At 36.7% G+C, this 26229-nt stretch overlaps 1 protein-coding gene across 1 annotated transcript in view; it reads left to right on the forward strand.

Annotated features, from left to right (window-relative positions):
* LOC150091756 (E3 ubiquitin-protein ligase ZNF598) overlaps positions 1-26229 on the forward strand; it is an 84773-nt gene that overhangs the window by 41796 nt on the left and 16748 nt on the right. The window contains exons 4-5 of the mRNA XM_090376804.1: positions 20976-21193; positions 25111-25213. Of these exons, the coding sequence (XP_090232930.1) occupies positions 20976-21193; positions 25111-25213 (321 nt within the window). The remainder of the gene's footprint in view (positions 1-20975; positions 21194-25110; positions 25214-26229) is intronic.

Here is a 26229-nt window from a genome sequence, read left to right on the forward strand (position 1 = left end):
TCATTCTCTACCACTGTCAGTGTAGTACCACAGGTTTGATACGTTGCTCTGCAGTTGCTGTTTCCCATATGTAGTACTTTACATTTGTCAATGTTAAACTTTATTTGCCACCTCTCAGCCCATCTGCTCAACCTTTCCAGATCCTGTTGCAGCAGCATAGCATCAGTAGTGTCCTTAACAACCCTGCCAACTTTTGTATCGTCTGCGAACTTGGACATTTAAGCTTGATATACCATCATCAATATTATTTATAAATACAGAAAACAATAATGGACCCAACACTGAACCCTGAGGGATTCCACTAATAACATTAGTCCACGATGAGCAGTGTCCACTGATTACCACTCTGTCTTCTCCCCCTCAACCACCCCTTTATCCATAGCAGCAATTTGCCTCCAATGCCACACTGCTCCAATTTGTGCGGCAGTCTTCCATGTGCAACAGTAACAAAAGCCTTTCTAAGATCCAAGTATATAATATCAAAGTTATTCCCTGCATCCAGCTCTTTTGTGACTGCATCATAGTATCCAATCAAATTGGTCAGCCAAGACTTCCCTATAACAAAACCATGCTGTGTCCGAGCTGTAACTGAAGTCTTGTCCAGATGATCCTGCAGTGCTTCCTTAACCAGTGCCTCCATTAATTTTCCTGGAACAGAAGTTAAACTCACAGGTCAATAATTACTTGTGTTAGCCTTTGATCCTCCTTTGTGAATTGGGGTCACATTTGCACATCTCCAGTCTATGGGTACCTCCCCTGAGTCCAAGGAAGCTCTCATAATTATGGCTAAGGGTTTGCTTACTTCCTTTGCTGCCTCCTTTAATATAACTGGATAGATCCCATCCACCCCAGGTGCCTTTCTTTTGTTTATCTTCAACAATTTCTCCTCCACTTTACTCTCAGTTATTACAAGATTATCTAGTTTACTGCCAGAGTTGAATACACCTCTGGCATTACCCTCGCTGGAATAACTCCTCATGTGCGAATGTCAATGCAAAATATTCATTTAGTTTGTTAGCTACCTGAGCAGGATCATCAACAGTTAAACCATCAATATCAAGTGGACCAATCTGATTCATCCCCCCTTCCTTCTAGAGTTACATAAGAAAAGAACTCTTTACTGTTTTTCTTTTGCATCGTTTTCCAAAGATTTCTTGTAATCTGCCTTCGCCTGCCTAACCTCCTTTGTAACTTGGTTACAGATCAACTTATATCTATCATAGGCTTCTGTGTTAATTTATATGTATCCCAAGCATTTTTCTTCCCTGTCATGTGTCTCATTAGTTCATCTGACATCCATTAAGCCTAAACCTTGAACAATATTTCTTAGTTGGTATGTAAAGCCTAGTAGCTTCCAAGATAAGTTCTTTGAATGCTTCCCATTTTGAATTTGCTGTTGGTAACATCATCAGTTGGTTCCACTGTATAGAATTTAAATACTATCTCAGACCCTCGTAGTCACCTTTACGAAAGCAATAACCCTTCCCTTTACACCTTATGGTAGTTACCTCTTTGAGTAAATCCCACTTCAGCACACTGTGATCACTGCCACCTAGTGGTTCCTCTATCTGCAGATTCTTAATGCATGTAGAATCACCACTGATAATCAAATCAAGAGTATTACTTCCTCTAGTTGCCTCCCGAACGTGCTGATGTAGAAAACAATCATCCAATAAATCCACAAAAGCTTTGCTAGTGTGTGAGTGACCAAACCACAAATTCCAGTCAATATCTGGAAAATTAAAATCCCCCATTATAAGACTCTCTGATTTACTGGCCCACTCTATTTCCCTCTACAGTTTCTTATTATACTCATCAGAGTCATTAGGCCTATAGCACACTCCTACTCTCAATTTTGATCTACCAGTGCTTATGTCACACCAAACTGACTCGACACTGCACTGTCCAGCGATATCGACTTGCTTCACTTCCTTGGATTTTGTGTGTTTCTTAACTAATAGCATAACCGCTCCTCCCTTCTTATCCTGTCTATCCTTTCTGTAGACGATGTACTCCCCAAATTCCAGATCTGCATTCCTTATATCTGTGTGACACCACGTCTCTGATATCCCAACAATATCCACCTTTGATGCTTTGAGCAATACCTCAAATTCATCAAATTTATTTACCAAACTCCTAGCATTGGTGTACACGCAAGTATACATGCCCCTGTTCTTTTTCTTAGATACCCTAACACAACCCATGTGTTTACTTGTACCGCAATGACTCCCAGCAGTCTCTGAAATATCCTGCATCTTGTTTTCCACGCTTTTGCTCATTCCAAAAATTGCAAGAACCACTTTTGCCTCTGCCACTGGCTACTGTTAATCTATTACTACTTGTATCCCCCCAATCTAGCAGTTTTCTGACCCACCTAACACTGCCTCGATAGCATCATCAAATATTCTTGCACCCTTTCTATTTAAGTGTATCCCATCCCTGTAGAAGCAGTCTCTCCTGTTAACAAGTACAGACCAGGCTGAAAAAATTTCTATCCCTTGAGCCTTGCACAATGTTTCCAGGGCCGAATTGATTGACAAGGCTCTCATCATATACTCCCTCCTGTCGTGTCTGGGCAGAATTGCAGACACTTTCAAATTCAACCCTAATTCACGGCTTTTTTTTCAACAGTGACCTGTACTTGTTAAGTAATTCTGCCATTCTCCTACTCTTAATATCATTAGTGCCAACGTGTACAACTATATCACCTTTTGTGCCCTTAAAAAATGATATCTGCTCTACAACGTCATCAACCTTTGCCCCTGGCAGACATACCCTGGTCCTGTTCCACCTATCCTTTTTACAAAGCATGTTCCCTGTTTCCCTGACAATAGTCACCAACTACTACTAGTTCCTGTGGGACCAGCCCATTCTGCCTTGGGGGTTGCCGCTGTGTTGCGTGATGACCAAGTGCAAGCTCTGGCATCGATGTGGGCAGCTGAGAGCTTGAAGGGCCCCTCACTTTAAATCCTTCGAGGGCTTCCACCCTGTCCTTCAAGCTCTCATGTAGGCCCATAACAGTGCTGAGTTGTCGCCTGATTTCGTTGCACTCCTTGCATTGCGCACACACAAAGATATCCCTCATGGCAATATCATTGTCCCGTACCCGATTGCTTCACAAACATCATGCAAGCAGTGCATTTTAAAAGGCTGTGATTCAGAGGGCAACTGCCCCCCCCTCAGTTCTCCTCTGAGCCACAGCACTCCCATTAAATTGAGCCTTTTGCTTTGCTGCTCTGGTCTGAGTCATGATTTCGATTTAATTTCAATAAAACTTCAATTTCAGTACAAAATTATAACCCTAAACTTGTATCCCAACACAGTTATAATGTATAACTGTGTTGGGATACAAAAATATCCCAACACAGAAAAAAATATATCTTTTTCAGTATCAAATATTATCTACGAGTTCTGTTTATATAACTTCCATATCAAGTTATGTATTAATTAATTATGTTTCATTTGTAATCTTAGTCGTTATATGTATTTAGTTAAAAGTACAATTTAATTGACAACGAAGTTTAACAAAATTAGTAGTTTTTGCTGATTAATTGACTATATTATATTATATACTATACTACACTATACTGAGCTAACGCTATCTAGTTTGGGATATATGTTGTATCGTATAACAATGGCGCAAGTTACAAACGGTAAATCTACGGACACTTAAGTATTAATTAACTTCCAAATCTCACTGTCTCAATTCAGAATAAACTAACGATCCTGACTAGATCTATAAGCTACTTATATAAAATAATTTGATGTATCAATTGGTCAATATAGCGGCTAAATATGGCTTAAAAACTTCTCGTTCAGCGGAGTGCAACTCATAACACGTGGATATGATACCCTTACCGATACTTTTATGCAATTGCAAGGCCTAGTAAAGAATAAATAAACCAGATTAATCAGAAAAACACAAAATAATGCTATACTACTAAATTTAAATCAAAAGTTTTTTAGAAACAATAATTTCAAATCAATAAATAAGAAAATCCACTTAGTGGCTTTTGAACACGTCTGGCTCCCACTAGCCTCGTCAGAAGACTCCAATATAATATAATAACCAGAGTATGCTTGAAGAGTTGATATTTTTAAATGTCATTTGTACATTACAGTTAGTTTCTGTTATAATGTGATTAAAGGTAGTAGTAGTAGCAGCAGTGGCATTTGATGCAAGAAAGCAAGTGTATGAGCTTATGCAGCATCAGCCAAAAAAAAAAAAAAAAATCACACCATTCCCTCCAAATGCCTGTCCAGTTCCTCCTTAAATTTATTCAACCTATCAACTTCCACAACGACAGATGGAAGTTTGTTCCAGCAATTAACCACCTGCTGGCTAAAGGCAAATTTCCGCGCATCTAATCTACATCGGTCTTTTCTTAATTTGAATTTATGCCCCTTTAGGTTCGTAATCTGAACAAGTGGAAGGATCCCATCAGAATTCAGCGTGCTCAACCCATTCAAGGCCTTATACACCTCAATCAGATCACCGCGCAGGTGCCTAGTCTCCAGCCACTGCAATTAAGCCTCTCTTGGTAAGAGGATCCCTTCATTCCCCTCACCAATCTTGTTGCCCTTCTCTTTACACGCTCAAGTAAATCTACATCCTTCCTAAAATGAGGCCTCCAGACCTGTACGCAGTACTCAAGGCATGGCCTGACCATTGCCTTATACAGAGGGATAATCACCTCCTTTTCCCTGCTAACAAAATTCCTATATATCATTGACAAAACCCTATTACATGTCCCGGCAGCCTGTCTGCATTGCTCAGAAAACTTCATATCTGCCTGTACAATTACTCCCAGGTCTTTTTCATTTTCTACCACCTTAAGTGTAGTACCACACAGTTGGTACGTTTCTCTGGGGTTACTTCTACCCATATGCTGTACTTTGCATTTGTCAAGGTTAAACTTCAGTTGCCACTTCTTAGCCCATCTGCCCAAATTATCTAGATCCTGTTTCAGTAGCACACTGCCATTACTGTCATTAACAACCCTGCCAACCTTTGTATCATCTGCAAACTTCGATATTAAGCCTGATATATCTTCATCAATATCATTGATAAATATCCAAAACAACAGTGGACCTAACACCGAACCCTGTGGGACTCCACTAATAACATTAGTCCAAGAAGAGCAGCACCCATTGATTACCACCCTCTGTCTGCTCCCACTTAACCATCTTTTTATTGTAAGCAACTTACCCTTAATACCATTCTGCTCCAATTTTTACAATAGTCTTCCATGCGCAACAGTGTCAAAAGCTTTCCTGAAATCCAAATATATGATATCAAAATTATTTTTTGCCTCCAGTTCCTTTGTAACCACATCATAATATCCTATCAAATTTGTCAGACAAGACTTTCCCTTAACAAACCCATGTTGTGTCTGAATTATTGCTGCAGTCTTGTCTAGATGATCCTGCAATGCATCTTTAACCAGTGACTCCATTATTTTACCCGGAACAGAAGTTAAACTAACTGGTCTGTAATTACTTGTGTCACCCTTCGATCCCCCTTTGTGAATTGGGGATACATTTGCACATCTCCAATCCATGGGAACCTCTCCTGAGTCCAAGGATGCTCTCATAATTATGGCTAAGGGTTTGCTTAGTTGCTTTGCCGCCTCCTTTAATATAACTGGATAGATCCCATCCACCCCAGGTGCTTTTCTTATGTTTAACTTCAACAATTGCTCCTCCACTTTGCTTTCAGTTATTACAAAATCATTAAGTATCCTGCTACAATTTGATAACCTTCTGCCATTTTCAAACCTTAATAATTAATTAATTATTAAGGTAATTAATTATAAGTTGATTAAAGTTCATATTAGAAGAAAGCAATTTCTCTTAAACTCTGTGTCAAGCAGAGCTCAAAGTTAATTGTTTTTATAGCAGCCGATATCTCATTGTCCCCTTAATGGGATGTTTATTTTGTGATAGTATATAGATTCGGTCATGTAATGTATGTACCACTGACAATATATACCACCCTAATACTACAGTTAGCCCTTATTAAAATTATGATGTAATTAGAAACTATGAAAAAGAAAATTAAATGAATTATTCACATCTATGTCTTGTACAAATGATAAAATAAAAAGTTGCTCATTTGTAATTTTTGTTTGACTGTAATAGCTTTTCAAGAAAATAAAAATTTAAAAAGCAGTGAACTTGGACACCTACAGGCCTTTTTTTACAGCTATACACCAGTATAATTTCGATAATCAAGATTTTGCCCTTTGTTTTGGATCAGATGTTCTAAGCATGTGGTATTGAGGGCTGATGAGTGCAGCGAGAAGCTGCTTAGGATGAGACCAAATTGGGTGAGGTTGAGGTCAATTTATCTACTGCTCTGGCTTTTCTTCACTCAAACTGACCCCTCTTCCACTTTGGTCTTGCCCTAAACAGCTTCTCCCTGCACTCATTAGTCCTCAGTATCCCCTTCCTCCAGAACCTAGATCTCCAACCTCAAGGCTGTACCAGTATAGCTGTAATGGGGGAAAAAAAAAAAAAAAAGAGAGAACTGTAGGTTGGTAAGGTAATTGTTTATTTTCTTACTGCAGTTTAAGATCTTGAAGTCAAGATTGAAATGTGCTGTTTTACTTAAGTTGCTTAATGTATTTTTTTAGGCTTCAAAATTACTTATTTATTACATAATTACGTATAATTATATATTAGTAGTGGCAAATGATATATGGAAGTAAGCTTATAAAACATCTGTGCATCCCCCTAATAATTTGTCTAATCCTTCCATTTATTTATTCAGACTATCCCCTTCCAGCAACACCAGCTGGTAGTGTGTGCCAGCAATCAATTACTCTGGCTGAAAGCATGAAAGCAAATTTACACACTTCTCTCTGGCCGACCGGGCTAGCCGAGTGGGTAAAGTACCTGCCCGGCAACCCAAAGGTCGTGGGTTCGATTCCTGCCTCGGGCTTGGATCAAAGTACTGCAAAAACCTTGGGAGGTGCAATATGGCCACAGAAGCCGATGCGCCAACAACTACCAAATCAAAAAAAAAAAAAAAAAAAAAAAAACACTTCTCTTTCCTGCAGGCATCCTTTTTCAAATTAAGCCTGTCCCCTTGTGTGTGTTTTCTGAAAAAAGTGTAAGAATACTATCATCATTAAGTTTACTCAATTCATTTAAAGCCTTAAACGCTTCAATCAGGTGTCCTTATGGATGCTTGGTTTCCAGGTGCTAGAGTATATAGAACTGAAGTCTTTCTTGATAGGAGTATCCTTTTTGTCTAAATAATCTTGTTGCTCTTCTTTTCACTCTTTTCAACAGGTCACATCATTCCTAAAATAGACTTCCAGGCCTGTATGCAGTACTTAAGATGTGACCTAACCACTGGATAAACTGACCTCTTCTCCAATTGGATAATCTGCCTTCTCCAATTGGATAATCACCTCCTTGTTCCCACTGGCAAAATTACTGTATGTATATCATTGACAGAATCCCAGAATGTTGTAATTACATGCAGTTAAGTATTCGGTTTATTTTAGTACCTCCACGATTCAGTTATGCCCTTTAATTTTCAAAGCAGAAGTATGTCATGCTTAGTATCTAATATACACAAATAGTATCTCTTAATGGAGTAGTTCAGCATATAAAGCTTAAGGGTAGGATGGAATGGCAGAATCCTGATATGTTGTATTGGGAAATATGTTGTTGATATACAGTGAAACCACTTAACATTTTAGAAGAGACTTAACCAAATGGACTAAACACTTTAAGCGGGTGGACATATCTTTCCCTCGACACAGGAAAGGTTGTTGTGATAAACTTAAATTAAATGCTTAAAAAGTTTCATCATTGATAAAGTAGGAGCCTATAAATATGAATGCATTATTTCCTTTTTTTTTTTTTTTAATTTAGTCTTAGGATATTTTTAATATAAATCAGCAGTTGCTTCATATGAGAAATGTTTAATTTTCAGAAAATCTTTATTTTATTTTTAATAGAATACACTCAATTCGTAGCAATTTATCTTGGTATTGCATTGCTTCATATGAATAAACTAAGATTTTTTCTAGAGAATTTTTTTTTTTTTTTTTTTTTGAAAATGGTATCGATTTTTGTAATGGTGGACTCTTCAGCTTCACAACAAGGGCACTAGTTTATAACTAATTAAAACAGTACTTCCCTATGTCAACAGACGTACTGCTGGAAGTAGTACAAAATTGAGGCAACCACAAGAGAGAGAGTATAGTGTTCAAATAAACACTCTTCATCTCAATAGGGAAATGCTAACTTGAGGTAGTACAATACATGAAAATGGAATATATTCAGATCAGAGAATTTTCATATTATATTTGGCTAGTTAAAGTAATTTTGAAGAATTGTGGCCTGGCCATTAACCTCTCTCCAAACTCTGAAATCATCGGCAAACTTTTGGCAGCTCTCATTGTATTCCCTCGTTGCGGAGATGGGGGAAACCCATGGTGCTGTCAGACAACTAACACACTGTACTCCTCTCATTAATATTATCCCTGGAATGGCTGCACAGGGTGCTTTACATTCCTCCCTACATTATAATTTTTACTGCTAAATTAATATATATATTTTTTTAAAATTTGACTTGTGTTACAAGTCTAGCTGCTTAAAACTATATTAGCCTTCATATGTTGGCTGAAATTTTGCTGTAGCAACTTTGATGTCATTGTTGCAGATGGCATGAGGTGTCAAATCTCCCCCACATGTGCCTGATATTGTCAGAAAAAATACTTGTATTTATGTACTCACTGTAAAAGTGTGAAAAGTGCGATATAAATATTGGAGAATATGAACTGGAGCAGTATAAGTTATTAACACCAGCAGTTGTAATGGATCATCTGATAGGTGACACTTGAAAATAACATTCACACATTAACTGTTTAATCGATGATTAAAAACAATTTTTTTATATCTTTTTAAATATAGTCAAATTTTTACTGCGATAGTTTCTGGGTTTTTATTTATTATTTATTTTTTAATACAGTTTTTGTGCAGAAATTGCACACAGTAACCTGTATTTCAGGTTACTTATTTTCCTTCTCCCAGCTCAGTTCAGCAAACGTTTATGGCCTTGCTTTAATTGTTTTTGCAAGATTTATTGTTTTCACATAGTAAAGATAAAACTAAACATTTTCTCAAGGTTGCTAAACTGCAGGAAACAAAATGTATAGTTTAAAATTTTGCATGTTGCAAAGCATGAAAACTTTTTTAAATAAAATTTGAAATAACTTGTCCATTTTTAAGCGGAAGTGGGAATATTTAACGCGTATTCACTTGTCCATTTAAGCAGAAGTAGGCTTCATCACTCCAAAGGATGTTCCATGGCCAAGTGATATTCACTGACATTTATGCTAGAAAACTGAAGTGCGTATGTGAAACAAATATCTGCATCACTATGCTTTAGCTGCTGTAGCATGCGCATCTTGTAAGGATAGTACTGCAACACCTGACGCATTACTAGCTTTACAGTGGAATATGGCATGTACACTTCACGAGAAACAGCTGGCACTCTTGCGCTACGACATGAACATTAACTTGATAAATCCATGTCAGCCATTGCCACATCTTCAACACGAGAGGAGTCCACTAGTTTTCGACCTCTACCTGGTCGAACACCAAGATGTCCTGTCGCTTCAAATTTTGCAATAATTTTGTGGACAGCACAAACAGCCATAGGTCCACGCTTTATGCACTTCTGATGCTGGAATTCTCTGATAGCCACAACTGCATTGTTGCTGTTCTGATAGTACAGCTTCATTAATAGCGCCTTTTCCTGCAACATTGTCAGCATTGCTGCTGTAGTGCAGTGCAGACAAATGTCTACTATATGATTTTGAAGGCCTGCTTTGCTTTTATACAGTACAGTAGAGCCGAGTAGTGGGGCTATGGCAATAACTTACGATTATGCATATAACATAAGTTATTTGCATAATTGTAACTAAAATAGTTATGCGCCATACAGTGACAAATTTTGTAACCAGTTTTTTTTTTTTTTCCAATAAATGGCGAGTGCATTCTTTATTGTACCTGTTGTCCAAATTTCTCTTCAGTACGAGCCTTAGAACTCACTCCAAAGCCCTCTACATAGGGATACTTTAATTTTAACAACCCTGTATTTCTGCTGGGAAATTAGTAATGCTGAAAATTGCAAAACGTTTTTTTGCAATTTTCAGCATTACTATTTTTTTTTTTTTTTTTTTTGCCTTTTTGAAAATAAAAGGTATAAAACACATAACATGTTTTTAAAATTTTTAATTTTGCTATTAAAACTTAAAAACATACAATAAGTACTGCGAGCTATAAGAAAAGATGAAATATTGGGACCTATCTGGTAAACTTTTTTGCTACAACTTGTTTTGTTTGTTTGTTATTTGGTTTTTAGGAGCATTAGCAACTAAGGCCATATTGCTCTGGGGATATGTGGTGGTCATTCCCTGACCTTTCCGCATCCTCCGTATTTGGTGGTCACAGGCTCGAACCCCGGTCTAATCAAGAAGCGTGTGCTATGCACTGCTGCTCCTGCCCACCTGGCTACGGAGGCGCCGCTACAGCTTAGACATGGGTTAAAATTATTAGGGATATAGAGACTGACTGGGCACTCCTTTAGTGCATTGACTACTTTAATCGTGGTGCATTGCTTCATGCAGTAATAAATTTGATCTTTGTTTTATATTGATTTTTATTATTCATAGATAACTATATGTTTAGAGGCTGGTGTGCATGTTGTGCTTCCTGAGGGACTTGGCATAATTTGGGGAACATACTGATACTCCACTAACTTATGCTACAGCTTGGATGGGGGAGGGAAGAGGCTTTGCAGTTTTCATATAAATACATATGGTTTCTTTTAGAAAACTTTTTGTTTTCTGAAAATGGCATAGATTTTCCATATGGCAAACTCTTCAGTTCAGTTCTCAATAGAGCCTAAATCCATATCTCCAAATATGACAAGTAGCAAAGCTTCTGTAATGTCGGGGAGGATAAGGACATAAAGACATAAAGAAAGCTTTGAAAATGAATCAACTAAAATCGAAGATAGCACTTGATAGTAATCGTAACATGGATACAGCACCTCCATAGCCAGGTGGGCTGGAGCAGCAGTGCGTAGTACACGCTTCTTGATTAGACCGGGGTTCGAGCCTGTGACCACCAAATACGGAGGATGTGGAAAGGTCAGGGAATGACCACCACATATCCCCCCGGAGCAATATGGCCTGAGTTGCTAATGCTCCTAAAAACCAAATAACAACATAACATGGATACAGAAAAAGATGATTGTTCAAGATACTGAATGAAATAACAAAACAAATTAAGAAGCGACATACAACTTCAATGTCGGTTATTAATAAATTGAGATTGTTCTATAAAATAATGCTAATCTGTATTAGGTTTTATTGTTGCCCGTCTGGGAACACTGTTGTCCTTCATGTGATGGTGACAGCACTTGGGCTTAGGCTTTCTAGAAATTAATATATTGTCCAAAAATGTCAACCTGAAGTAACTACTGTAGTTTTAAATTGGATAACCTCATCCAGTAGGCAAACCTGTTATCCATCAAGGCACAGTTGTGACTTAATTTAGAACTACTGTATTTGGTTCTGTTATTAGATAGCAGGTAGCCTGTATTAGTGACTGTGTCAAGCAGTGAACAGATGTATTGAATCTAAATGAGCAGTCAACTAAGGTTAGATGGAGTAGTTTCTGAAGAGCGTAACTCCTGGTGCTGTCACCATCACTAAAGGGATGACAGTTGATAGTAAAGCCTAACAGAGTAGCATTATTTCCTAGAACTGTTTTGAAACAAAACAAAAGTAGTTTATAAAACATAAAATTTGTTTCCATTTCTTGTAAGAAGAATAATGTTTGTCACTAGAAATAAATCATGTATTTATTTTTGATAAATGGTTGAATTACAGTAAGTTGCCCTACACAATCCACATGATTGTCAACATTGCATTTTTAGGCACACCTAGGTTTAAGGAATATTAGAAACAAGAAGATTCAGTACCAATCTCTGAGAAACCCATCTGATTTCTGTTGTGCATTAACCTCTTGTGGGGAACCATATTATAAGCTCTTTCTAAAATCTAGTTATATAGTATCCCAGCACTGAATCTTGAGAGACCTTGCTTGTAACACTGGTCTGCTCTGAAGAATGGCCATTTATGATTATCTGCTCTCTTGTCCTATGCAGGTAGTTCCTTGTCCATTTAAGAACCTTCCCTTATAAGTTTATACAATAACTTCTAATGTTCATAAACTGCCTAAAGCTATACTAATATCTAATTATATAATTTCAGAGTTGTTTCATGCATCTACCTGTTTTATGATCTTGTCATAGTAATATATTTAAACAGATTGGTCAGGTAAGATATTCCTCTTTTCATGGTGGTCTTATATAATCCTTAATGATTAACTCCATTATTTTGTCCATCTCTTGAACTCCTCCCTAATGGACTGGGGAAATATTAGCTCTTCTAAGTCTAAGGAGATTGTCCCAGAATCTGATAATGATCTCATTTGTATTCCTACAATTTGATGCACTCACTTCTGTAATAATTGGTTTAACATTTATAAATTTTATTATTAGTAAATGAAAGAGCATCAAGGCTTAATATGTTCTATGTTTTTAATTAATTTACAAACTAATGAGAGGAATTACTTTTGATATAGGCATACTCTTCTCGAATAAAAGAATTTAAAATAACTAAGTTGAATTCTCTACACTCGGAGAGAAAACATTAGGGATCAAAAGTACCCAGAATTCGAGGTTCAAGAGCTCTAAACTCTGCACCAAAATATATCGGACCACCAACAAATATCAACAAGCAAAAGAAGACAAATGCAAATCTATTCTAAAAATTTTTTCACTTTCCTGAAATGGACAGAACTTTTTCTTTGGTTGTGATTAGAGGATAGTAAAACATGAAATGAATGGTGTAATTTATAGATGAGAGATCAGTTGTTATCTGGAGCATGCTCGTAAAAAGCCAGAAATCTAAAATGGGATAGGGGCACCACACATTAATTGAATTTCAATGCAGTTTAATTTAGAGTGTTTCAGCTATTGATAATTTCATATAGTTGTGTGTTGGATGTTAATAATTTTGGTATCATTAAACAGGAATGTATAGCCGTCACTGACAGCATGGAAAGCTAATTTCGAGGGTGAAGAACGTGAAACAGGGACAGAAGCTTTGTGCTGTTTCACTTGTGTCCAAAGTACAGCGTGTAGATCCCTGAGTCAGTCTTTGCATGAAATATGATAAACCGAATCATTTGTTTGAAACGTGAAAGAAAGTAGAATAGCATGATTATTTTGCATGGTCTGCAATTTCCTCATAGGTTTGGGAACTGTTTTAAATTCTCTCTCTTTAAAAAAAGTTGGTTAAGCTGTTTATGCCATTGCTCAATGTATGGTAAAGAAATAAAATATTTTTTTTCCCCTCTATATGAAGAATCATTCTATCCTATCTTCCTTCATATTTCAAACAAACGATTTGGTTTATCGTATTTCATGCAAAGACTGCGACTCATCGTATCAGGAATCTATATGCTGAAATTTAGATACAAGAGCAAACAGCACATGACTTCTGTCAGTGAAGGCCATATTCTTGTTTAATGATGCCAAAATTGTCAATATCCAACACAACTATACGAAATTATTAATAGCTGAAACACTATATTAAATTGCATTGAAATTCAATTAACGGCACCCCTATCCCATTTTAGATTACTGGCTTTTTATGAGCATGCTCCAGATAAATTCCATCGTTCATTCCTATCCTGTGATCACTACCAAAGTCAAAGTTCTGTCCACTTCAGGAAAGTGAAAATTTTTAGACTAGATTTGCATTTGTTTTTATTTTAGACCCAATGTCTTCTTTTGCTTGTTGATATTTGTTGGTGGTTCAATGTATTTTGGTGTCTAGTTTAGAGACCTTGAATTCCAGGTATGTTTGTTATTTGGTTTTTAGGAGCATTAGCAACTAAGGCCATATTGCTGCAGGGATATGTGGTGGTCATTCCCTGACCTTTCCACATCCTCCATATTAGGTGGTCATGGGCTCGAACCCTGGTCTAATCAAGAAGCATGTGCTACACACTGCTGCTCCTGCCCACCTGGCTACGGAGGCGCAAATTCCAGGTATGTTTGATTGCTAATGTTTTCTCTCCGAGTGTAGAGAATTCAATTAGTCATTTTAAATTCTTTTATTCGAGAAGAGTGTTAGGAAAGAAGCATTCTGTATGCCTATATCAAGATAATTCCTTTCATTAGTTTGTAAATAAATTTATCATATATATGTCCCCCCCTCCCCCCGCCTTTCAAGTACATACACATAGTACGAAAAGGGCTTTATTCTATCCGGTAGTATGAGTTAGTATCAGTAATGGTCATATGGTGCAAGGAAGCCTAAGACTTATGCTGCATCAGCCAAAAAAAAAAAAAAAGTAATAATAATAAGATCAAAGGAAATAGAGAGCCTATGCGTTTCTCTCCTCCCGTAGGCAACTATTCAGCTGACGTTTGAATTTCTCCGAACTGTCAGCCTCTACCACCCATGTAGGTAACTTATTCCAGTAATTTATAACTTGCTGGCTAAAATAAAACTTCCTGCAATCCAGTCTAAACATCTCTCTCTCCCCATAACTTGAATTTATGGCTCCTAGTTCTAGAATCATTTATAACTGAAAATTTCGTCCTCATTCATTTTACTATTGCCTCTTAGAGCCTTAAACACATCAGTCAAGTCTCCTATAAGGTGCCTAGTTTCCAAGCTGTGCAACCCACATATTTAAAATCTTTCCTTGTAAGGATGTCCTTTTGCCATTCTTGCCAGGCAAGTTACTCATCTCTGGACCCTTTCAAGCTCTTTTTTTTTTTTTTTTTTTTAGGTGTGGTCTCCACCACACTTGAACACAGTATTCCAGGTGTAGTCTAACAATAGTCTTTATAATGGGACTATGACATCCTTATCTATACTAGCAAATGTTCGATAAATCATTGATAGGACACCATGGGCCTTCCTTGCAACCTGTCTACAATGCTCAGAGAACTTCGTGTCCTGTATTGTAACTCCCAAGTCCCTTTCTTCCACTGCTGACTTTAGCTCAACTCCACCAAGCGTATAAGTTATTTTGGGGTTACTGTTCCCCAGGTGTAAGACCATGCACTTTGCTGAATTAAAACATAACGGCTACCTTTCTGACCATCCCTGAAGTCTATATCTAGGTCACTCTGAAGCAGCTCTGCTTGGCAGTGATCATTAGATACTCTACCACTCTTTATATATGCAAATTTAGACATCACATCCTGTATCCCTTCATCAATGTCATTGAAGAAAATTGAAAACAGCAGTTAACCAAGCCTGCCTTGTAATACAAGGTGTGTTCAAGTCATAAGGTCTCCAAATTTATTTCTCATAAAATAATCAAAGTATATGCACTGGAGACTGCTTTTAGTATAATTACCAATTAGTTCTGAATGTTTTCAGAAGATGGCAGCACAGTGCACTATGTCACATTGATTGCAGCATCCTAAATGGTACACTATGTTTATAATACTTAAAATGGCATCCTTCAGTCATCAAGAACAAAGTGTCATTATCAGATTTTTGCATCTCACAGGGAAAGTCCAATTGAAATCCATTGAGAAAGGTCAGAAGAAGAACAAAGCACATGAACTAAGATGTCAAATTACTTGTTCCGAGGCCAATGTCCACCAGGTTGAGGAAATGGTTTTTGGGTGACAGAAGATCAAAAATGGATGAAATTGCAACATCTACAGCCATTTCTGTTGGATCCGTGCATACCATACTCCATGAAGATTTCAGAATGACGGAGATGTCAGCTCACTTGGTTACTTAACACTTCTCCTTTGTGACTTGGTTACAGACCAACTTATATCTATCATAGGCTTCCATGTCACCCATTAATTTGTATGTATCCCATGCATTTTTCTTCTCTGCCACATGTCTCATTAGTTCATCTGACAACCATTTAGGCCTAAACCTTGAACAATATTTCTTAGTTGGTATGTAAAGCCTGGTAGCCTCCAAGATTAGTTCCTTGAATGCTTCCCATTTTGAGTTTGCTGTTGGTAACATCATCAGTTGGTCCCACTGTATAGAATTTAAATACTGTCTCAGACCATCATAGTCGCCTTTACGAAAACAAAAACCCTTCCCTTTACCCCTGATGGTAGTTACCTCCTTGAGTAAATCTCACTTCAACACACTGTGATCACTGCCACCTAGTGGTTCATTTATCTGCAGATTCTTAACGCATGAAGAATCACTACTGATAATCAGATCAAGAGTATTGCTCCCTCTTGTTGCCTCACAAACATGCTGATGTAGAAAACAATCATCCAATAAATCCACAAAAGCCTTGCTAGTGTGCGAGTGACCAACCCACAAATTCCAGTCAATATCTGGGAAATTAAAATCCCCCATTATAAGACTCTCTGATTTACTGGCCCACTCTATTTCCCTGTACAATATCTTATTATATTCATCAGAATCATTAGGCCTATAGCACACTCCTACTCTCAATTTTGATTTCCCTATACTTATGTCACACCAAACTGACTCGACACTGCCCTGTCCATCAATGTCGACTGGCTTCACTTCCTTGGATTTTATGTGTTTTTTAACTAATAGCATAACCCCTCCTCCCCTCCTGTCCTGTCTATCCTTTCTATACACATTGTATTCCCCAAATTCCAGTTCCGCATTACTTATATCTGTGTGACACCACGTCTCTGATATCCCAATAATATCTGCCTTTGATGTTTTGAGCAATACCTCAAATTCATCAAATTTATTTACCAAACTCCTAGCATTTGTGTACACGCAGGTATACATGCACCTGTTTCTATTCTTAGCTACCCTAACACAACCCATGTGTTTACTTGTACCGCAATGACTCCCAGCAGTCTCTGAAATATCCTGCATCTTGTTTTTCAGGTTTCTGCTCATTTCAATAGAAGCAGTGCAAGAATCACTTCCACCTCTGCCAGTGGCTACTGTTAATCTATTAGTCCTTGTATCCCCCCAACTAGCAGTTTTCCGACCCACCTAACACTGCCTCGATAGCATCAGCAAAAATTCTTGCACCCTTTCTATTTAAGTGTATCCCATCCCTGTAGAAGCAATCTCTCCTGTTAACAAGTACAGTCCAGGCTGAAAAAAATTCTACCCCTTGAGCCTTGCACAATCCCTCCAGGGCCGAATTGATTGACAAGGCTCTCATCATATACTCCCTCCTATCGTGTCTGGTCAGAATTGCAGACACTTTCAAAGTCAACCCTAATTCACGGCTTTTTTTCAACAGTGACCTGTACTTGCTAAGTAATTCCTCCGGTCTCCTATTCTTAATATCATTAGTTCCAACGTGTACAACTATATCACCTTTTGTGCCCTTAAAAGATGATATCCACTCTACAACGTCATCAACCTTTGCCCCTGGCAGACATACCCTGGTCCTATTCCACCTATCCTTTTTACAAAGCATGTTCCCCGTTTCCCTGACAATAGAGTCACCAACAACTACTAGTTCCTGTGGGAAAACTTCTTTACGGAGGGGGGGGGAAGGAGGTTTAGGCTTGATTGTAAGAAGTTTTCTTTTAACCAAGAAGAAGTTTTCTTTTGCCTCTGCAGGTATTTGAGGCTGACAGTTTGAAGTTCCAAGGCAACTTTCCCAGGAACAAAAAGACAATCTCGTCAACTTGTGCAAAGCAGTGTTCACTCAAGATGTTGCAGTGAACAGATCTTCCTGTTTCCTTGATTGTCACTATGTATGAGACGTAGATTCCACTCTTCAATCCAGAAACAAAACTTCAGTCTGCCTAATGGAAGCACACTGATTCACCACCACCTAAAAAGTTTTGTGTTGCTGCAAATGCAGAGAAAATGATGGTTTCTGTTTTATGGGATATTGGTGGAATAATCCTTACATATTGTGTGCCTGAGGGCACAACAGTGACAGGAAATTCATATGAAGTTTTGAAGAAATAGTTTCTCTTAGAACTTCATAAAAAACAATGCCCACACAGATTGAATCACATTCACTTCCATCAGGGAAATGCTTCACCCCATCATTCTGGAGATGTGCAAAATTTTTTAAATAAAACAACATTAAGTAATCCATATCCTCTGTACTCACCTGACCTTGCACCTTGTGACTTTTGGTTGTTTCCAATGATCAAGGATTCTCTTCATGGCAGAAGATTCCCTAGCCATCAAGCAGCTGCTTCTGCCATTTATCAGCAGGCCAAACATACCTACAAAGAAAACTTTGTTGCCTTCACATCTTTGAAGAATAGGTATGAAAAATGTATGCAACTTCTAGGAGACTGTGTTGAAAAGTGAGGCAATTATCATTTTTGTATTTTTGTCCTTTATGAGAAATAAATTTGGAGACCTTATAACTTGAATGCACCTCTTAATAGGACTGCCTGAGTAGGTTTTGGCATTTGCAAATAATTACATACAGCCACTCGAGATTCATCATAGTATCCCAAAGCAGTGTGCTTCCTAATGTCATTCGAGTGGCGAAGGTATGGTAACCCAACTATGCATGGTAACTGAAGTTATCAAACTGTAATTTCAGGTTGGGTTTGATACTTATGAACAGTGACTTTCATTGTGGATTTAGTTCTGCTTCAAAGAATATACAAAAACCCATGTAAGCATCACTTTGTGCGATTATTTTAATTTTTAAATCATTTGTAGCATTAACAAGTTTGAGTCCACGACTCTTATGAATAAATAACCTGTCAGCAACTCTCCATTTTGGTTTTGAAAAAATGCTCTACCCTGATGCTGTGCAGTTTTTTGGAAATTTTAATTAACTGAATAATATGCATTTTATGTAGCAGAAAAAATTGCACCAGAACAAACTACAAATGTAAATTGCCATCTCTCAAATGTGTTATATAATGAAATATTATCTCTTCAGGTAACTTTTGTTTTTATGCTGTTATTCTTTGTATGTGACTTGCTCCATAAACACATTTTGGCTGCTAATGTCATTGTCAGCAGTTAATTGTCATTGGACATGACATTTGACAAGACATTAGACAAAGCACAAATTTTAAAATCTTTCATGTGCAAATACAAATTTTGGAGTGACATCACAGAAAATACTAGGCATCCTGTTAGCCACGATTTGTAGTTTCCAGTTTGAGAATACAGGTAGTTCTTGACTTTATAAGTTAATTCGTTCGTAGCGTGCACTCGTAAAGCAAAAACTCGCAAAGCAGGAATTTATTTCTTATAAACCTAATGTTAAAAAAAGGGTTACATTATCAACAACGAAATTAGTTAGCTAATTAGTTTATTTAAACAATGATTGACTTATCCAAAGAAATGAAAATGTAGCCTGTTAAATCAAGCAAATTATAATAATAGAGAAATTATTTATGACTTACAAATGTTAAAGAATGTTATTCTTCATCATCGTCATCAACTAAATGCACACCCGTTGATCACTCATAATTGGCACGGCACTTGTTGGTTTGTTGCACAAGGAGTCATCTTCATAAATGCTTATTTCCAAGATAATCTTCTCTTTTCTTTATAAATTTCAATAGCATGCATAAGCATTTTTTAACAGAATGCACAAATTGCAACTAACACGATTTGTGCCGAGTAACAAGTTTACGAAGCTTAAAAAAAAAAAGGAATGAAGAGAAGATTCTGAAAATTTATTTATATTTTTTTATACGATTGAAGATTTCAGTAAAGGGCAAACACATTTCACCATAATAACATAAAAACCCACACATTTCCAGCTATTGGTATTTTCACAAATGCAATAACATAGAGTTTACTACCTGTTTAAGCTGACCGGGCTAGCCAGGTAGGTAAAGTGCATGCGTGGCAACCCAAAGGTCGCAGGTTCGATTCCCGCCTCGGGCTTGGATCACAGTAAAATGCAAAAACTTTGGGAGGTGCATTATGGCCATAGAAGCTGATGCGCCAACAACTAACAAGAAAAAAAAAAAAAAAAACTACCTGTTTATAATTTCCTGCAGAAAAGCCCAATAAACCAGAAAGTGCAAATTGTTTTTGTTTTATGGTCGTGACTTCCAGAAATGTGCTTTAGAAAAATATCACAAAATCGTTCAAAATTGGTTCTTATAACATATGATAATGATGAAAGTGTAGTGCGTTTAATGATTTGAATTGGTAACTAATACAATTTACACTATAAAAACTTGATATTTTTATAAACTATAAAAATTTTAGGGAGTTATAGTGAAAATTTGAACTTCCTAGGTCGTGGAATGAATTACCAAAAAACAAATGTGTTATTGAGTTCACATTATGATGTTTTTGCGATATAATGGTAACGGATTAATATTGTAAAGTGGGGTACACTGTATTGGTATAGCTATGTGCGTGGTTTGAAATGCAGTATTTATGAATGTTTAACATTTCATTTTTTGCAATTAATGTTCATATTTTCAATTTTGTTGATACTTGAAAAAAAAAAAAAACTTGCAAAGCGAGAACTGTGTGTGTGTGTGTGTGTGTGTGTGTGTGTGTGTGTGTGTGTGTGTGTGTGTATTTCTGAACTAATAGCTGAATAGATTATTCTGTTTAGTATTCAGTTAAGTTTAATGACGGAGTTGTATCCCATCAGCATTACATAAAATTTTGAAAATCCCTTTAGATAATGTTAGAAATAGTTCATATATAAACAGACAAGATCTCTTGTTGTAAAGCACAGTATAACCTTTAAGGATTTTATGCTTTTTATCAAAATTAACTATTCCTTCCCACTTTACTTCTCTTTCTGTGCTTTGAAATTCACAAGTTTTCTTTCTTAAGAGAAATCCTTTTTTTTTTTTTTTTTTTTTCTTTTCAAAAACATGTAAATTTCATGATAATTATTTTAGCAGCTGCTATTATTTCATTTAAAATAATTAGTTTTAATGAATTTTCATTTATTTTTCATTTTAGTAATTATGAATTCCTTCGGTCCCATTTTCGAGAAGAACATTACTTGTGTGAAGAAGGTAGTTGCCGTGATGAAAAATTTACTGCTGTATTTCTTAGTGAAATTGATCTAAAAGCACATAGAGCAATGCACCACAGCAAAAATTTGACAAAGGCTGAAGCAAAGCAAGCACGTACATTGGAATTAGAGTTTACCATTACTCCAAGAAATCAACAAAATGGTAAGCATAGGAGTGATTTGGTAGCTACCATAAGAGATTCAGAACTTATGCTCTAGTTTGTTTCATTTAAACTGAAAATAACTTAGCTAATACGCTTCAGGCTGCAGAGGTTTTTTCCTTATTCCTTCAGGCTTTGGAAGTGGCTTGAAGGGCAAACCACATTTGCTACAAATGCATTTTTTTTTTTTTATACTGTAAGACTGAGGTTATTTGTGATGATTGGATTCAAAACATGAGATGTTTGATCCACTTGTAGCAATCTGTTTTCCCTTTTAAAACAATTTTGTAAAAAAATTTGTAAACAGTTTTAGCTCTTTGGCTAAAAAAAATTTCCACACATTTATCCACAGTCAACCTTTTTCAACTTAAATGTACATCCCCTTGTGCATCATCTGATCAAGAATTAAGATGCCATCTGCATTTAATTTACTCCATCCATTTAAGCACTTCAGTCAGGTTTCCTTGCAGGTGCTGTCTAGTTTCTAGATGCCACAATTTGCAGAACTGTTTCCTTCTTGGCAAAGAGTACCCTGTTATATCCCTGACTAATCTCGTTGCTTTTCTGTGCAACCATTCCAATGGATCCACATCCTTCCAAAAATGAGACTTCTAGACCTGTATGCAAAAATATACCATGTTATCATCTCCAACAGAATAGTTGCTTAATAACACACATTTGAAGAGAGAAATTCTTGAAACAACCAACAGGATGATGGCATGCATTACATAGAAGTATACAGTAGAGCTAGAGCGTCAAATCTGAATGTCAGTAATCCAAATGAGCCAGCATTTATTATTTTTATTATTATTATTATTTTTTTTATGCTGGTGCCATAAAATAATTGCAGTAAGGGCCCATTATTGTGATAATGTTTGCGAATTGAATTTTGATTCTATTAAACGGCATTTGTAATAAGTGAAAATAAGAGGTATATTATCCACAAGCTTTAAAAATGAAGATATAAAGCACAAATTTATACTTTTATTTTACCTTGCCAATTAACAAAATTAAATGATATGTGAAAATCGGAAGAATATTATCCACAGGTTAGCAGAATAAAAATAAATTTACGCTTGCGTAAATTTATTTTTATTCTGCTAACCCGTGAAGGTACATTCTCTCATATGCCTGACAAGCTGTACTTGCTGCCTGGGAGTCTAAAACGCTGATGGAACTGATATTTGGGTGACACTCAAGTCAAGTGGACCCAATTTCGGCGAAGTCCGGATGGTCTGTGACAGCCATATCCTCTGCTTGTACCTTCACGATGGTGGGACTGTTAGTAATCCTGGGTATAACCTCCATGCACAAGTACATGGTGGGTGACCACCCAGGTGTGAATCAATGTAAGCAGGGGTAGAGGTGTGGCGCCCACACCACATGGAGGAATGCTGCCCCTCTGTTACCAGGCAGTACTAGGTGGTAGATGACTCTCATCAATCGGTGAAATACCACCACTTTGCTTATTGGAAGCTTGAAGTGGTGGAACCCATGTTTAGCCTCTAGAGCTGAGTTCCGGCCAACCCTTCCCTATCTCTTCCATCATGCAGTATGATTGACGACTTTTGAGGTTATGATGAACATCGTGGTGAGATCCAATATTCCTTACATTTTGAGGGTAGAATGCAGCAAAATGCACTTGGGTAATGGTGGCCTCAAAATAACTTACCCACTTGGTGGGATTGAAAACTGTATTAAAAGAAATGAATCTGGGAGTTGAAATACGGACAAATATGGAGTTTTCTGAGCAGTGTAAACGCATGGCAAGGAAAGTGCATGGTGTCCTATCGATGATTTATCGAACATCATCCTGTAGAGATAGGAGGTCATAATCCCACTGTATAAGGCAATTAAGACAACATTTGGAATACTGTGTCAAAGTATGAAGATCTCATCCGAAAAAAAACATTGAGTTTCTTGAAAGGGTCCAAAGAAGGGCAACTCATATGATGAGATCGGCAAAAAGGTGACTGTACATGGAAATACTCAGATTGGGTCGGCTATAGAGCTTGGCAACCAGGCACCTCAGAGGGGACCTGATTGAGGTTTATAAGGCTTTGAGATGGGTTAGTAAAATGAATTAAGGCAGAATTTTTCATTTTTTTAAAGAATTCCAGAACTAGGGGCAATAAATTCAAATTATGTAGGGGTTGTTGTTTGGTTTTTTTTGGTTTTTAGGAGCATTAGCAACTAAAGCCATATTGCTCCGGGGAAATGCGGTGGTCATTTCCTGACCTTTCCGCATCCTCCTTATTTGGTGGTCACGGGCTTGAACCCCGGTCTAATCAAGAAGCGTGTGCTAAGCACTGCCGCTCCTGCCCACCTGGCTACGGAGGCGCCTTACGGAGGGGGGGGAAGGAGGTTTAGGCTTGATTGTAAGAAGTTTTCTTTTAGCCAAGAAGAAGTTTTATTTTGCCTCTGCAGGTATTTGAGGCTGACAGTTTGAAGATATTCAAAGGTCAACTGGATAATTACCTTCACAAGGATGTAAGTGCATAATTTGTTATTTCTTATCTCTCTTTCTTTTCTTTCTTTTTTTTTTTTTTTTACCAGTTTATCAAAAGCCTGTGGTCTCCTTGCACTGTTTTTCTAATACTAATACTAAAATATCAGACTACTTAAGTTCATTAACTGAAATATGAATACATTAGTATTAGTAGTGGTAAATGATGTAAGAAAGCAGGCATGCACAGCATCGGCCAAAAAAAAAAAAAAAAAAAACTTCTACATCACCTGTTCACCCTTCAAAATTTCTCTAATTCTTCCTTGAATTTTTTCAAATTATCTACATTCATAGCAACAGATGGAAGTTTGTCGCAACAATTAACTGCACACTGGCTGAAGATAAACTTCCTAAAATCTGTCCTGCAACCATCCTACCACAATCCTCCCTCTTGTTCCCCTAAGCAATATTGAGCTTTTTCAATCCATTTAAAGGTTTAAATGCCTAAATCAGATCACCTTGCAGGTGCGTGGTCTCCAGATGCTGCAGTGTGCAGAACTGAAACCTTTCTTGGTAAGAGCACCCTTTTGTTCCTTCTCTGATCTCATTGCCTTCTCTGCACCTGTTCCAGCACATCTCTATCATTCCTAAGATAAGGCTTTCAGTACAGTACTCTAGATATTGCCTGTCTGTTGCCTTGTGCGGTGGGATAATCACCTTCTTATCCCTGCTACCAAAATTCCTGTAAATATCCTTGACTAAACCCAGTGAGCTGTCATAGCAGCCTGTCTGCACTACTCAGAACTTCATATGAGACTGCCCAATTTCCTTAGGTTTTTTTTAATTTTCCACTATGGTGTATTAATCTGGGATTACTACTACTACTACTACCACCACCACCACCACCACCACCACCCATATGTAGTACCCTTCATTTGTCAATGTCAGTGCCATTTCTTAGCCCATCTGCCTAATTTTTATAGATCTTGTCATAGAAGTTTACCTTTATCATTGTCATTAACTACCCTGCCAACCTTTGTCATCTGCAAACTTAGACAATAAGCTTGATATACCTTTATCATTAATAAATAAAGAAAACAACAGTGAGCCCAGCACTGAAAGCTGGGGATTCCACTTTACAATTAATAATTAAACTCTGTCTTCTCCCACTCAGTCATCCCATTAAATGGATGGTTGAGTAGGAGAAAAGATTATTTAGGAACATTTGTCTTTACTACTCATTTCACTTGATCTTAATTTAGATAAATTTAACACTTCCACAAATAAGCATTTTTTTTTTTTTTTTGCAGTTATCCTTTGTGGTATAAAATGTGTTCCATTTTTAATGAATATAATAATAATTAACTTTAATAATTTTTAAAGAATAAAATTTAATTTTCATATTAATACTATATATATATTAAGTCATTAATATTTTATTTATATTAATTTTAAAAAATATATATTTTTTAGGAGTTATTCCTAATTCAAATCAACATGAATATAACAATTCAAGACGAGGAAGGAGAGATAATCGAAGGGGAAAATATCACCAGGGATCCAGAGATAGAGATAGGTACTGGGTTTTTTGTGATTTTTTAGTATAAAATTGTATTATTGAATTTTTGACCTCTTTCCATAAAACGTCACAAAATCTCAGTTTTTTTTTTTCTCCCATAAAATTTATGATCAGTCTTTCTGTCTCCATTTGATTTGGAAATAATATTACATTCCATTTTCAATTGCATTCCATTTTTATTGTCTTTTGCCACCTTATGAATTTATTTATATGTGAATAAATAAATAAACCATTTGAAAAATTCTGCTTGCTTGATGGCAAGGTGTGAAGAATCCTATAAACATTGTTTTTCATTCTCGGGGAGTGGGAGATATAATCTCTTAAATGGTATGGAGCTCCATATTCAGAATTGCAAAATTGAAAGGACCTAAGATCCAAGAGGTTTTTGATAAAATCCAAAAATATGACGCACTACATGCTGTGGCAGACTTATTTTTTCACTCTGTGCTCATTGGAGAGAGTAATTGTAATACACACTTCTCCATCACTTTTACAGGTTGGAGTTCTGTTTTTGCTGTTTATGTAATTTTAACAGCAAATTGAATTGTTTACAATTTATTGTGCAATTGTAATTGAGAAATAAAAAAAACTAGTTTGAGTGAAAAAGGCCAAATTTATTAAGCTATGAGCTTTGGTCATCGTAACACTGTTACAACATATTGCCATGGCTGAGTTTTGGACAAAAAGTGCTTCTTTTAGAATTACAGTCTTATTATAACATGAAAATTTTTTTCAAAGCAGAGGTATACTCTCAAATAAAAGAATATAAGTTAAAATTTAGTTATCCTCTTGTGCCTTTAGTAAGCAGAAATTGCTAGATGATTGGTGGCAACTTCGTTACATCTGAATTTTGCACATAAAACAGTTCTAATTTAAATAAGAAAGTTAAACACTCCTTTAAATGATGGCCCAAGGGAGATGTTCCACATAGAGCAGGGGTTGGCAACCTGTGGCTCTTTGAACATGTAACTACTGATCTTTAACTTTTAGCCCACATGAAGCACAATTTGAAA

Source organism: Mastigoproctus giganteus, chromosome 1 (genome assembly GCF_048544385.1).
Source record: "Mastigoproctus giganteus isolate SK-2022 chromosome 1, ASM4854438v1, whole genome shotgun sequence".
NCBI classification, from domain to species: domain Eukaryota; kingdom Metazoa; phylum Arthropoda; class Arachnida; order Uropygi; family Thelyphonidae; genus Mastigoproctus; species Mastigoproctus giganteus.